The following is a 14,029-nucleotide window of genomic DNA, read 5'->3' as shown; positions in this document are numbered from 1 at the left end:
GTGATGTCAGAAGGGTAAATAAATATCTGGGGCACTTGGCATCACAGGAGGTTCCCCTTCCCTCAGCACACCCAAAACCTTCTCTAAAGCAGAGCGGGTGCCGTTTGTCTAAGATGTCCTCAGAGGGGACCAGGAGCCTGAGCTGAAGATACTGGCTCAGAGTTGCAGAGACTGGGGTCAGCCGTCTCCTGTGGTTTGGCTCCCTGCATCGTGGGACTTAAGGGTTTCTTCAGCGATGTTTGTGGTCAGGTCTTGGGTGCCTTAATGGAACCCAAATAAAGACCATGACACAACATACATCCCTTCATCTTTTTGCTCTATACGGTGATTTTATTTCTATGTTTTTAGCATGCCGGTTAATGCGGTGAAGCAGAAATCTCATTGCTATGGTGCCTGTTTTTCTGTTGATACCACTGAGAACCAGTATGGTTACGCAGATTGTACTGGGCTTCTCTTCCAGGTGGTAGGAATAGGAGTGAAATTAGTTTAAAGGCTCATCTCTCTGGTGGTGCTGAATAGTCCTTCTCTCCTTCTCCTCTTCAGGGCACCTTGCAGAAGTTCGTGGATGACCTGTTTGAGACTATCTTCAGCACAGCACATCGTGGGAGCGCGCTGCCCCTCGCCATCAAATACATGTTTGATTTCCTGGATGAACAAGCTGATAAGCATCAGATCAATGATTATGATGTCAGGCACACCTGGAAGAGTAACTGGTAATGGAGAGGGGCAGTGGGACAGGGGCTAACGGTGTCACAGCTAATGATACCTCCTACCCTTCCCACAGGGAGCAGAAATATGCCTCTGGTTGTCTGTGGAAGTGATCCAGGACAAGAGAGGCCCATATCTCTGTGATTTGGGTGTGGGTAAATCCCTTGCATGCCTTTCTGCAGCACAAAAAATCCCAGGAATGCAATGCTCCCTCAGCCCTTACATCCCCAAGTCCAAGGCAGCACGCTCCCCCTGACGGCTGGAGCTGGCTGAATGCAGTCCCGCTCCCATCTCACCTTGAGCAAACGGTGCTCGGGCTTCTCTGTCCTCGGGGCTCCTCCGGAGATGCCAGCCCGGATTCTCGTCTTGGCTGTCCTGGAGGTGTGTGCCACGTTCCCTCCCATCACGCAGCCGAGCGTGCCCTAACAAAGTTAGTGTAAAGCCGTGTACGTATCCTCCATAACCTCGCCTGCAGAGCCAGCCCATCAGCTCTGCTAATTGCTCCCTGAAAAGCGGGGAGGAGCTGCTTATGAGACCTCAGTAAGTGCTGTGCTGGGGCCGGGGCTCGAGCGCACGTTGTCGGCTCCTTCTCTGCAACCCCCGCCTCAGCATTCTTCTTTTCTGCTGCCTCACTGATTTCATCTCTCTGATCTTGCCGTTACTGGAGACGGGTACGTACGTTCCCGTGTCTGGCATTTGTTAAATGGCAGCCAAATTGCTTTTGTATAGTTCAGTAACTGTTGGCAATTAGCGGGGCAGGAAAAGAAACATTTTTAAATGGAGATGTGAGAGTGCGGAAGTGCTTGGAACTGATTTATAACTCTGCTTTCTATATTAAAAGAAGGAGCAAAAGGCAAAGGAGGAAAAAAAGCCCCGCTCCGCAGGGGCTGGGCATGCAGGCTCCTGCATACTAATGCCTGTGCTTATCTCTGGGTGCTAATTCGATGTGTGGAGCTAATTTCTTGAGGCCATTCCCTTCACAAATGAAATATGTACATGCACCCAGTACCCTCATTAGGGAAGTCCTGGGGAATGAAGTGTGTTTTGTCTAAGATAAAAGCATTCGCTGGGTGTCGGTGCTGAGGGATGACAGATCCGAGAGGCATTCTGATAGGGGGAGACCCCGAAATGCTCCTGGGAGAGGAGAGGGGCAGGAGAGTGGGAAATGGAGCAACGGAGGGTGGCTCGTGCGTAAGTATGCAGCAAACATCCAGCCCGTGGCTGGCTGGGAAACCCACTGCCTCTATAACTTAGAGGTGCTTTTCCAGCATCTGAGGCTGCCTAGATTGTCCTCTTGTGTTCAGTGTGCTAATGAGCCCTTCGGGGAGTCCAGCTAGTCCTTCCTCCAGCACGAGAGATGCGTGGAATGCCCCAAGGTGCCTCAGGCAGGGTTATCGATGCGAAAGGAGGGAACCATGCGTGGTGACCCATGGGCTCAGCCGTGGCTGCTCTGTGCGAGTGGATCCTTGGAGAAACTGCAGCTCTTTGGTGCCCTGGTTTGCCTTTGGAGATGTCAACAACGTTGAGGAATTTCTCCGTGGAGAGCTGTGGCCATGCTGGGCTGGGCAGAGGACGTGGTGTTGCGCTGGGGCAGAGGCAAATGGCTGTTCACCCCGGGTTGTTTGCATCCCTGGGGCTTGGGAAAAGCAAATCCTGGATCGTGAGGAGCTCCTTCTCTGCAGATTGAGATATGTGTGTGCTGACTGCCCTGCAGGGCTCGGTTCAGGTGCTGATTCCTGTTTCTTTCTTCCCTCAGTCTACCTCTACGTTTTTGGGTGAATGTGATTAAGAACCCCCAGTTTGTGTTCGACATTCACAAGAACAGTATTACTGATGCCTGCCTATCCGTGGTGGCTCAGACATTCATGGACTCCTGCTCAACTTCTGAGCACAAATTAGGAAAAGACTCTCCCTCCAACAAACTACTGTACGCCAAGGACATCCCCAACTACAAGAGCTGGGTAGAAAGGTGAGTAGGCTTGGCAGGAGCTCCTTGCTTCGCCTGGAGGATTTAAAGTGAGTGTTTGTGGGAGTGGGGGCTTCACACTGAGGGCTTGGTCATTGAGGAAACTCCTCTTGTCAGCTCTCTGAAGAGAGACTGTGCTAATGTTGGTGGGAAGTAGTCCTTGTTAAAGAGATGGTGCTTTCTTGTGATTATCCCTGGGAATGAGTTTGCAATGACTGTTTGGAGGAGCTGTTTATGACTTGCTTAAGGGGTGCTAAAAGCAACCTCCACTTTGGGGTTTTCTGATGTTGTCTGTTGTAAAAACTTGGTCTGTGCTAGGGAATTGCTAACATCTCCCTTGATTGCTTTTGAAGAACACTAAGAAGTAAGTCATGGACGAGAGAAGTGCCTTTTTTCTACCATGACAATACATGCAGGAGGTTTTGCTGAAATGGTTGAAAATTACCATTTCCCATCTCTCATCCATCTGTACATCTCGCCTGGGATCCTGATGAGATCAACATGCTCCGAGGCAGTGCTTGGGCTGCTGTCGTGGTGCTGAGGAGCAGGGCAAGGAGCAGGTCCCCTGACTTCTTCTGACACCCTTCATTCACTGTTAGCTGATGAGAGACATCCTTCTGTCCCGCTGAATTAATGCAGTGTTAAAGGTTCAGGGTTTGAGCGCTGCTGATTGCAAATTGATGCTCCTGGGCATAATGCTGCGTTCACTTTTATCCTTTGGGAGAGAAACCTGGGAAATGTCCTACAGAGCCCTCCAAATAGACCTACTGTAAAAATGTTGCTGGGTTGCAAACTGGGACTTTATAAAGCTTAAAAAATGCCAGATTTAACGTTTCTGGTGCAAGTTTCCCCTTGTGCTTATAAGCTGTTCTAAAGATTATGTTCTGTATTTTGCTGAGGACCCTTCCCTGTTTTGGTGTTTGAATTAGATACGGGATGAGCCAAATGAAAGGTGGCCAGGCAACAATAAGCATCATGTTCTCTAGTTTGCAACTGTGGGACTTGGTAGCCTAAATCGTCCTTTGGATGTTTGCTTGTACACAGTTATTTTTGCCGCACCATTGGCATGCCTGGTGCTTTGCAGGCAGGTACAGAGAAAAGATTCTTCCCTCCAGGAAGGTATGGCTTGGATCAGAAGAAAAGATGTCCCTGAAATATGATGGCTAAGATGAGAGATGAGCTGCATTGTAATAGGAAAAAGTTCTTTGCAGGGAGCTACAGGGGGCTTTGTAGTGGGGTCCCTTAGGAGCATCACAAACTTCACTGCCTTTAAGCGCAGGGTGAATTTCTCCGACCTTGCCATCTCTGTGACAAAAATACTCAACACTGTGTGCGCCTGGAGAGAAAAGGTATAAAACCGTTCTGGAGAGAAACATTGGTGTAGACGTGCTTGGTCCTCGGGGAGAAGACGGGAGATGTAACTGGTGACAAATGCTCCTGCCGCCACTTACTGCGGAGCAGCAGGGTGCTCGGCCGCGCTGCCTCGGAGCACGGGGTGCGGTCCCAGCGGCAGCCGAGCAGGGTGCGATGCTTTTCCCACTGCTCGTCTGCTGCAAGGTTTTTTTTCCTGCAAAAGCGGGCGTTTCTGGGTTTTGGCACGGTTATCGTTGCGAAGCTTTGCAGAGGCAGGGTCGGAGTGATGCTGGGGTGGCAGAGTGGGACTGATAGTGCCCATAGCACGTCTGTCTGCCACCTGGGGTCAGGCATCCTGAAAAAAGGGTGTCCTGCCAGCCTGGGGCAGAAATAGTATGTTGAAGGGTTTAGGGGGGCCCTGGGAAGCACGAGGGGACTGCTGCCAGGGTCCTGGCTATAGCAGGTGAAATGGTAGTCCTGCCTGGGACCCCCACCCATGCAAGCCATCCATTTTACTGAATAGTGTTTCCTGTCATCCTTTGTGTCACAGTAAAACCCGGAACGTAGAACTGCTTCGTTTTACCTGCACATCCCGTTATGGCAGCCGCAGGAGTTCTCTTCTTCAGGGGGTCTCTTTGTACGTTCACCTCCCATGAGTCCTTCCCCTCAGGGGCCTCGACCTCCACCTAAGCATATGCGGGAGGTTCTCTGTGGGGTTTCTGTGCTGATCAACACTGACTGAAACTCAGAAAAGTTGGCCTTTTTTTCCCTAATATTCCTCTGCATGGAAGGAAGCAGTGCCAGCTTCAGGGGACATCACATCTAGCAGTGGCATGGATCTCCTGACGGCCAGCTGAAGAGGCCCTCACCTCAGACCACTGTTCTCCTTTCTTCTCATCAGCATTCAGGAAATCTCTCCTCACCCTCTGGGTGCGGGTGAGCCTCCTTGTAAAAATGGCCCCAGTATTTTAGCACTAGCTGAGTCGAGCACCACGGGATGGAGCAGATCCTCGTATTCGTCTCCTCAAGCGGTCTCGCTGCCATCTGCTCCTAGCCAAATGCTTCAGCCGTGTTCCACCTCAGCGTTCGGCTGATGGTGCTAATGATGCTAATCACCGTACCAGAAACTTCACTGAGCTGTTTGAAGAGTCACGAGGAGTAAAGCAAACATGGGAGGGCCTTGGGGTCTCTGCTTCCAGGTGGTGGGAGCAGGCAGGGTTTGCTTGCTGTGGGTAGGGTTTCTTTCCCAGTAGAGGCCCGTGGACCCAAGCGTGGTTTCCTCAAGGACCTCAGGCTGTCTTTTGACTTTGCACCTGTGAACGCAGAGACTGTATCTTGGTCATAAAATGTCTGCTGGTGTCTTTGAGAAGCAGGCCTGTCATGTCCGGCTGGACTGTCCCCGGTAGTGGCTTTTCCTCAAGGGATGGAGAGGCCCTGGGGCTGTGGGGTGGGCCCCTCGCCAGCCCACTGCGGCGTCCGCTTGGTGTAACCCCCCTGCTGCCACGGGATGCTGCTGCTGCCTTCATCCCCTCCGGTTTTGCTGAAGCGTTATATTCTGGTTTCCCACTACGACTCTGGATGACACGAGCCATGGCTGGGTTCCCATTTATTTGCTGAGCGTGTCGCCGAGGCAGCTGTGGGATGGGCTGGTGAATCTTCAGGTGTCCCAGGAAGTGTGAGGGCGTATCTCACTGGTGGCCACCACCAGAGAACGGAACTGAACAGAGTTCAGGAGGCTGTGTAACTGCGAGGGCTCGAGGTGAGGCTGTCCCGAGTGCGCGCCCTGAACATTTCACTGAATGCCAAGTGTCATCCTTGGCTTGGCGACACGCCGAATTCAGGAGAACGGTAACAAATCCTTACATGCTTCCGCAGGCTTGAAGGATTCCGGCAGATGGGTTTCGCTGGCAAAACAGAGGAGCAATGGGACAGGAAGGAGAAAAAATATATGGTTTAGGAGAGGGTGGGAAGTCCCTCGGAGCGGCGGATCCTGGCTCCCCAGCGTGATCGGTGGGGCTGGGCTCAGGCAGCGCACTGCGGCTCGGAGCTGCTCCATCGGCGGCGTGTTGCTAATGATGCTGACCCCTCCGCGAAGCGCCGGGAGACCTCTCGGTGAGCAGCAGCATCGTAATGAGCGATGGTGGTGCGGTGCCGCGCCGAGGAAAGCTGCTCCTCGTGCTGCCTCTCCAGAGGCCGTTCCCAGCAAACATCACGGGGGGAGCTCATCCCTTTCTGCCTCTCCCTCTTTCTGACCCGCTCTTCCATTTCTCCTGCCTCTCCCTTGCAGATATTATGCAGATATTGCTAAAATGCCAGCGATCAGCGATCAGGACATGAGCGCGTACCTGGCAGAGCAGTCACGTTTACACCTCAGCCAGTTCAACAGCATGAGTGCGCTGCACGAGATCTACTCCTACATCACCAAGTACAAGGACGAGGTAAGACGGGGCATCAAACCTGGGCTGCGAGCTGTGTCACTTCTGCGTTCTCCCTTTTTCCTATGGATAAATACCCTGTAAAACTGGGGAGGGCACCTCAGTCCGTGCCTGTGCCCGGAGGTTTAGGTGCCCCTTGTGGCGTTGTGTGAGCATACTGGGATCGTGGGGTCGTTGTGTGAGCATACTGGGATCGTGGGGTTGTTCCTTTCTCAGCGTGGCTTCACCTTGGCTCAGAGCAGGCTCTGGAGCAGGGTGGAGGTGGTGCGCGGGGCTGAAGGCAGGGGCAGCATAGATGGGGGCCAGGCATGGAGCCAGGAGCTGGTCAACAGCCCTGGCCCCGCTGCTGCTGCGTCAGCTTTTATCCGTGGCCCTTCCTGAGCGCCTGTGCTGACAGGCAGCGCTTCATTCCCCTGTTTTCTGCAGGGAGCAATGTAGGAAACACCTATTTTTCTTTTGCTGCGTGTGCACTTGGCATGTGAGCTCCGCGGAGCTGCAGAGCTGGCAGCATTATCTCGGTGTGCCTCTTCTCTCTGCCCTGCCCGCCACGACGCCGTGGTGGCACCTGCACCAGGACTGTAATGCCATCAGCCAGCTCTGCTCCCCGGGGATGCTAGAGGATGCGGTGGCCTCTTCAGTGCTTTCTTTGTGAGCGGTACTAAGGAAGGTTAAAAACCCTCCTGTCGTAATTTATACAAATTAACTTCGCCAAGCACCGCTCAAATCCACACCCTGCATCTTTTTATTAAAGCAATAAAATATGTAACTACAGTAAAATGTAGATCCGTACATATAACGGGATAATACAGGCTTTATTCTCCCAATAAAGCAGACTGACGACTGGTTGAACGGTGGCTCATTTAGGTGACAGAGTGCTGGCACATCCCCTTGCTCAGGGAGAGAGGGCCCTGCCGCTGCCCTAACAGAGCTGGCCCTGGATTTAAGGGCAGTGGCGGGACCATGGTGGCCAAAACCCCTGTGTGGCTACGTGGTGGTCACCGTGCACTGGTGATAATGCTCGCAGGACCTCTGTGCTGCTCCCCAGGGGCCATGGGATGGCGTGTCCAGGAGGCCCCCGTACCTCTGACTGGTGGGTTGGCCACCGAGGGCTTGTACAACAGCTCTGTGGCTACCATGAGAGGGGATGAAGAGCAGTTTGGAGGATCCAGATCAGCCATCATCTCTCAGCCATCAGGTGTTCGCTTCCTCCAGGCTAAAATTCCCCAATCCTTAAACAAATCTTAGGTGAAAGCAGGGAGGGGACCGCGTGGCATTAAGGAGCTGCTCTTTAGGGACACAGGTCCTCTTTTTGCCAGCTAACTGCAGCCTGACATCTGTTGAGTGTCTTGCTCTCCGAGCATCACAAGTGTGTTCACAGCTCTCAGGAACTTCTTTTATTATTTGTAATGGGATTAATAAATCGCAGCTGTTCCCTTTGTTTGTTTTCATTCATTAAGCACAATTATATGCAGCCCGATTGCACCCTCTTTGATGCAAAATGGGAGAGAATAATTTTTCCTGTTGTTCAGTGCAATAATATGCTGTCATTGGCTGTGAATGAAAATCATAATTAATTTTCATTTGGGTACTTGCATCTTGGTAATCAGTGGTCCTGGCTCCTTGCAGCAGGTGACAAACCTGGGTCTTCTCTCTCTGCTCGGCGCATGTTTCCTTTTGCTGCACTGATTCCCTAAAGGTGGAATGAAAGAGGACCAGGTAGCTGCAGGGGCAGGCGGTGAATCTTTGAGCACCTTAGCTTGCCGTGGTGTCTTACTGGGAGAGGCAGAAAATGGGAATAAAATCCTGTTGAGCTTCTTGGACCAACCTCATCCGATGCCAGCTCAGCCGCCTTTAAGGCACGCGGGGCTTGGGTTTCTGCAGGAGGGTGTCACGGCCAGGGGATGTCCCCGATGGCAGCTTATGTGACAGCCTGGGAGCTCTCGCAGGGTTGCCAGCCCGCGGGCGCTGCAGCGGCGCTCAATCAAAGGGAGCTGATTCCCCATTAAGAATGTACCTGTAGGGCTCCTGATGGACTTTGCCAGCCTCCTAGTAAGTCTATTAATTATACAACAGTTTGTTCCCAATTATGCGGCCAATGAAATGGTTAATCAAGTCCCCTTTGACGGATGCCTTGATATTTAATTGCAAAAAAAATTTGCTCTCTCGACTGGCTCACCCGAGGAGATGAGATTTCTGTCAGCTTTCGTTTTTTTTTACATCGGCTTTTCTGCTCTGCCGGCGCGGTGTTAGTGAGACGAGACTTGTGACGACTGCAGGGCAGCTGACCTCATCCCTTATCCCCACTCTCAGCCCTCTCTTCCACCCTCTCCACCAGCCGGTATGGCCGTGTCCCCCGGGGGCAAGGTGACCGTCACCGCCACCCTGCGATCTGCAGGAGGTTGTGCAGAGGAGGGGGTTTCGGTGGAGGAAAGCCATCCTCCCGTGGTCCTGCTATAGCAAGTGCTCCCCTCGCACAGGACCGGGGCTCCCAGCGAGGCAGGCTTTGCTCCTGGCACTCCATCACCGCAGCGTCCGTCCCACGCCGCTGCCAGCCCTGGGGAGACATCGGCGGGGTTTTCTGGAGGCAACCAAAGCTTCCTCGGTGCGGCACGTCCTTTTGGGTTCGTGGATCCACTTTACAGACCGCAGCCAAGCTAGTGCTTCTCCAGGACTTGGTAGCATCACTGGAGTCACGGATGTGTTGGGGAGCTGTTAGTGCCGTGGTTTGGGGGTTTGCCCTGCATTTGACACTAGATGTTCATTGGTTTTCATGTCACCTTGTCCAGCTGGCTTCCCATTAGCTGCAGGTGGCACATCCCCGGTGTTACTGCAGCCTGTGGGTGCTCTACCTGGGCACCTCTGGCCCCGTTAGGTATGGGAACCGACCCGTGCTGCCTCTCATGGTTCCCCATCCCTGCGTGCCCTTCCTGTGCCGGAGCTGGGCAGCGCGGAGCCGCTCGGGGCGCGAGGGCCGGTCCTCACCCTCTCCTCTCCCCTCTCTCCCGCAGATTTTAGCCGCGTTGGAGAAGGACGAGCAGGCCAGGAGGCAGCGGCTGAGGAGCAAGCTGGAGCAGGCGATCGACACAATGGCCTTAAGCAGCTGAAGAGGCGGCGGCACGGTGCCAGCTTCCCGAGCGGCGGCGGCGGCAGGAGAGGGGCCAGCGAGCGGCAGCCGCGGGCAGGACACTTTGGGGCTGGGGCCGGGCGCACGCTTCCCACCGCCCAACAAGGAAACCTCGCCCGCCAGCAGGGGAAAAAAAATCAAAAAGCATCCCGATGACAGCAGCCACAAGGATAAAACACAACCCCCCCTCTACGCGCACCCCGATGCAACCGGGATGCGGCAGAGACCTTGCAAAGGGGGCGGCCGAGGAGGAGGAGGAGGGAGCCGCGTGCCCCATGGACCCGCTGGGACCCCCGGGGACCCCCTGCCCCGGGCAGAGCCCCCTGAGCCCGCGGGGAAGGAGGGTCGGGACCGCGGGGCTTTCTAGGACGGCGTTTGGATGTTGTTGTTACTTCGGTGGAGGGAGGGGGGTGGGCTCCTGTTTGTACTGTACTTGACTTGCTCTCCCCCCCTCGCCCCCCAGCTGTCTGCCCCCTCTCCTCCTCCCCCTGTCTCTTTTTCTGTCTCTTCCCCCCTTCTCTCTCTCTCTCTCTGGCCTTCTGCCACTAGTGTTAACTGCTATATTTGCACAATTTACACGAGACAAAATTTTTAATTTAAAGAAAGGAAAAAAAAAATATAACAAAAAATGGGAGGGGAAAAAAAAAGATTCTAAATTTTGCAACAAACTAACAAAAAAAAACGGTTTTAAAAAATAAGCTAAAGGACTGATGCTGGGGAGATTTGGGGGTGGGGGCAATAGGGGTGGGCAGGAAAGGGAGAAATCCTGAGCTTTGATATTTCTTAAAATACGTCCTGTGCCATGTTTTATTTGAATGTTGTTTAGTGCAAAAAAAAAAAAAAAGAGAGAAAAAAATGAAAAAAAAAATCAAAACAAGAAAAAAAGTGGGAGTTTCGTTAGCTGAGTAGACGCTCTTATTTAAATGCTGCTTGAGTGGTTCCGGAGGCTACAGCCTGGCTGAGGGAGACCAGAGAGGAGGGAAGATCCCGAGGTCGGTGTTCCTGTTCCTGGGGATGGCTGAGGGACGGCCCGTGCTGTCTCGGTGTCTGCGAGGTGCTCCGGGTGCTTTTCGGGTGGCGGATGGCTGCGGGTGATCTGGCGCACTCGGGAGGGGACCTGGAGAACCAACCGGCCTGGGTGCTTGGTTTTTCCCTGGGTGCTTGGTTTTTCCCTGGGTGTTTGGCTTTTTCCTGTTGCCTTCCTGCGAGCCACCCACAGCATCAGCGGCTTGGTTTCAGGGTTGGCTCCTCGGAGGGAGAAGGCAGGGACAGGACTGAAATTTTGACTGCATGGTTAAAAACTTTTCCTTTTTTATTTTTATTTTATTATTATTATTTTAAGCGGGGGGTTCATGTCGTTTTTTTGTGCTGCCCCAGGGAAGGCGCCGGGGTTGGATCATTGCGATCTGTAGGAGCTGTGCGGGGCTTGCCGCTGCCGGAGCAGCAGCATGGGCAGGCAGGATGCGACCCCGGGGCAGGGACAGCCGGAGGAGCTGGGTCCCAGGGGGCTGTGGCTGGGTGAGGAGGAAGAGGCAGGGCGGGGAGGAAGCTCCTCCGCTTCTCCTGGCCTTGCTTCAAGCCAGGCTTGTGGCTGGAACTGGGCACCAGCCCATGGAGGGACCAAACACCGGGGCTGTCCTCTGCTCCCCTGCCCTGGGCAGCCCAGGCTGGTGCAGGGTTTCCCACCCCGCATTTACCTTCTTCTCTCTCTCTTTTCCTTCTTTCTCCCCCATTCTCACCCCGTCTCCCCTCCGCCGCCTCCGCCCTTCCCGCGGTTCGTGCCTGCTGGCGTTTCACGGGGCCAGCCGGGCTCTCGCCCCCTTCCAAACGCCAGGTCCGCACGCTTTTCTGCTTTCCTCAAACAAAAAGGTGCCCAGCGCTGCCCCGACTCGGAGCAGGCGACTGAAACCTTCCAAAAACCGAGCAAAACCATCTCCTTTTCTGTCCCGAGAGCCCCCGCTGCTGCCCGGGCCGAGCGGAGGGGACCACGCTCGGCCAGAAGTGGGTGAGCGCAGAAATCAAACCGGGCAGGGGCCCGTCTGGTTTCTGCCCGTTCCCATAAACCGCAAGTTGGGGGGGGGGGGGAGAGGGAGAAATAATGAAGTTTTTAATTAAAACGAAAAAATAAAAGTGTGTATATATATATATGTGGTTACAATCTAATTCTCGTGCCCCAGTGGGGTGCTGTATAGTTAACTGAAGGAGAATCAAACTGATATAAATATGAAATGAATTTACACAGCCAGTTAAAAAAAAGGATAAAAAGAAAAAAAAAAAAAAAAAAAGGATACCAAATGGTCTGGAAGAAATTTCCAAGCATTTCTCACCATGCAGTACAATCGTTTGAAGCCTGCATATCTCTCATTATGTTGTAATTTTGTTTGGTTTGGTTTTGTTTTAATAAGGAGGGAAAGGAGAAGATGCTGATTAAAAACAACAACAACAACAAAAAAAAACCAACCACAACAGCAAAAATATTTTAAAAAGAAGTTATAATTGTTTCCCAAACCTACGAACCCCGAGCTGTCACTGGATTTCTGAGAGCTGTGGGCTGTTGCATGACTGTGCTAGATTTTAGTCTGAGTTGATCTTTTTAAGAAACAGAAAAAAAAAGAAAAACATAAAAAAAATCTGCAAGTGTTGAATACTAGAGGTTTGTTTAGACCTGTTATCTATTTTTTTTTTTTTAATTTGAAGTTAATTTGTCACTTTCTTGTCCAAAAGAAAACAAACAAAAAAAGACTTCAGTGGTTTACATCTCCGGTGTGGTGCTCGGAGAGCCTTAAAGGACAGCTGTGCGCCAGCTTCCCCGGGCGCCTCGGTGGGACGAAACCCCCTGGGGGTCCCCCGGGAGGTCCATGGCAGAAATCTCTGCCCGAACGGTGCCGCGGTGGGCGGGAGCTGCAGCGGTGCCACGGCCGGGCTTGGTGCAGGAGCCCTGCGAGGTTGGCCCAAAGGCTCTGAGCTGCGCCACGAGGATGGCACCCAGCGGTGGTGTCCCCGCGATGCCGTGGGAGGGGAGTGGCTGCCTGGACATCTCCATCCGAAAGTGGCTCGGGTCCTGCTGCTGCAGCGGTAAGAGCATCTGGGGACGCTTTGGTGGCTGCTACGGAGCCGAGCGCGTAGAGTTTTGGTGGTTATTAGGAGGTGGTGGGACCCTCGCTGTTGCTGGTTGGAGAGGATGGAGGTGTTTTTTTTTCTGAGAGCATCCCCAGGTGGCTTTCTTGGCCCTGGTGTGGGCCTGGGAGCTTGCTGGGGGGCTGTGCCGGGCAGGGTGGCGGTGTCACAGCATCACCGGGTTCTCGGGGCTCCTCTGGCTGCCTGGCGGCTCCCCGCACCTTCCCCAGGGCTGCAGGAGGGAGCCGGGCTCCCCTCGCGCAGCCCGGTGTCCCCAACCCCATGGCAATGAGGCAGAGCCTGTGGTGTAGTCCTGGGGATGGGCTCGCCTTGTCTTCCTCCTGGGGGCAGCCCCGGGGGTTTGCTCCACCCGAGGAACCCCTCCGAGGGGCAGCGGGTCCCCCGGGGTCCCCTTGCTGCTGGTTCCGGGTGCCTCCGTCACGGAAGGTCGCGTCTGGGGGCGCGTTGCAGTGCCGCCCGCAGCCCCCGGCGCTCCTTGGTGCTACCTTTGCCTTTCGCGTGATACCCAGCGTCCTTAATCCTGCAGGCAGCCTGACCTCGCTTTTTGCCCCTGCCGGGGGAAGAAAAAGGTGGGGAGAGGCTGGGAAGCATCCTCCACGGGGTGTCCCATACCGGTGGCACCCTGCGTGCCCCCCGGCCTGCGTTTTGGGGAGGGAGCCGGGAGGAGGCGAGACCCTGCCAGCAGCCAGCAGGTCCCTGCCCGCCCCCGCTTCCCACATTGCCTTTTCAGTCTGAGGTTCCCAAAAAACACAGCCCAGCCTGGAAATGTCCCCGGGCCGCTTGTCCCCATCCTGTGCCTCGGGACGGGGAGCAGGGGATGGGTGGTGGGGTCCCCACAGCCTCACCCGGTCCTGACCAAAGCGCACAACGAGCTGTCCTTTAAGAACGCGGGGCAGGGGGTGGAGGGAACTCATGTGAACCCAGCGAAAGGCAGAGAATTTTAATAGTTTTAAACAATTAAATGGGCAGAAAAAAAAAATCTGGAGTCCTGATTAATTTTCTGTGATTGTTTCAGACTTGAAGCAACAGGCCAGCGCGGCTGGTCGCACGCCCTTTGATCGTGTAAATATCCTGCTATTTCCTATTTTAATGTTCTTCAGATTTAGTACTTGTAAATAAACACACGCATCAAGGAGAGATTAAACATTTTTGCTAACGCCGGTGTCTGGCCTGTGTTTCTGGGGCGGTGCAGGCGGGAGGAGCGCGCCCCAAAACGGCACAGGGCCGTGCTGGTGTTGTGGGGTGTGCCCTGGGGACCACGTCCCCGAGTGGCTCAAAGCCCAAAGGGGGGATCTGGCATGGGGG

General features: G+C 53.9%; 1 protein-coding gene across 5 annotated transcripts in view; it reads left to right on the top strand.

Moving 5' to 3' along the window:
* Positions 1-11,729, top strand: part of PLXNA1 (plexin A1) — a 108,731-nt gene extending 97,002 nt beyond the window's left edge. For all 5 annotated transcript variants that reach the window (XM_080605965.1, XM_080605969.1, XM_080605967.1 and 2 more), the window contains exons 29-32: positions 544-713; positions 2,465-2,677; positions 6,315-6,465; positions 9,471-11,729. In XM_080605965.1, coding sequence (XP_080462091.1) covers positions 544-713; positions 2,465-2,677; positions 6,315-6,465; positions 9,471-9,566 — 630 coding nt within the window. In that variant the 3' untranslated portion in view covers positions 9,567-11,729. The remainder of the gene's footprint in view (positions 1-543; positions 714-2,464; positions 2,678-6,314; positions 6,466-9,470) is intronic.
* The last annotated feature ends 2,300 nt before the right edge of the window (positions 11,730-14,029 follow it).

The sequence above is a fragment of the Anser brachyrhynchus genome (assembly GCF_964034855.1).
Source record: "Anser brachyrhynchus genome assembly, chromosome: 10".
Taxonomy (NCBI): domain Eukaryota; kingdom Metazoa; phylum Chordata; class Aves; order Anseriformes; family Anatidae; genus Anser; species Anser brachyrhynchus.
The sequence above is the reverse complement of the archived record's forward strand: the minus strand, read 5'-3'. Positions and strand labels throughout refer to the sequence as shown.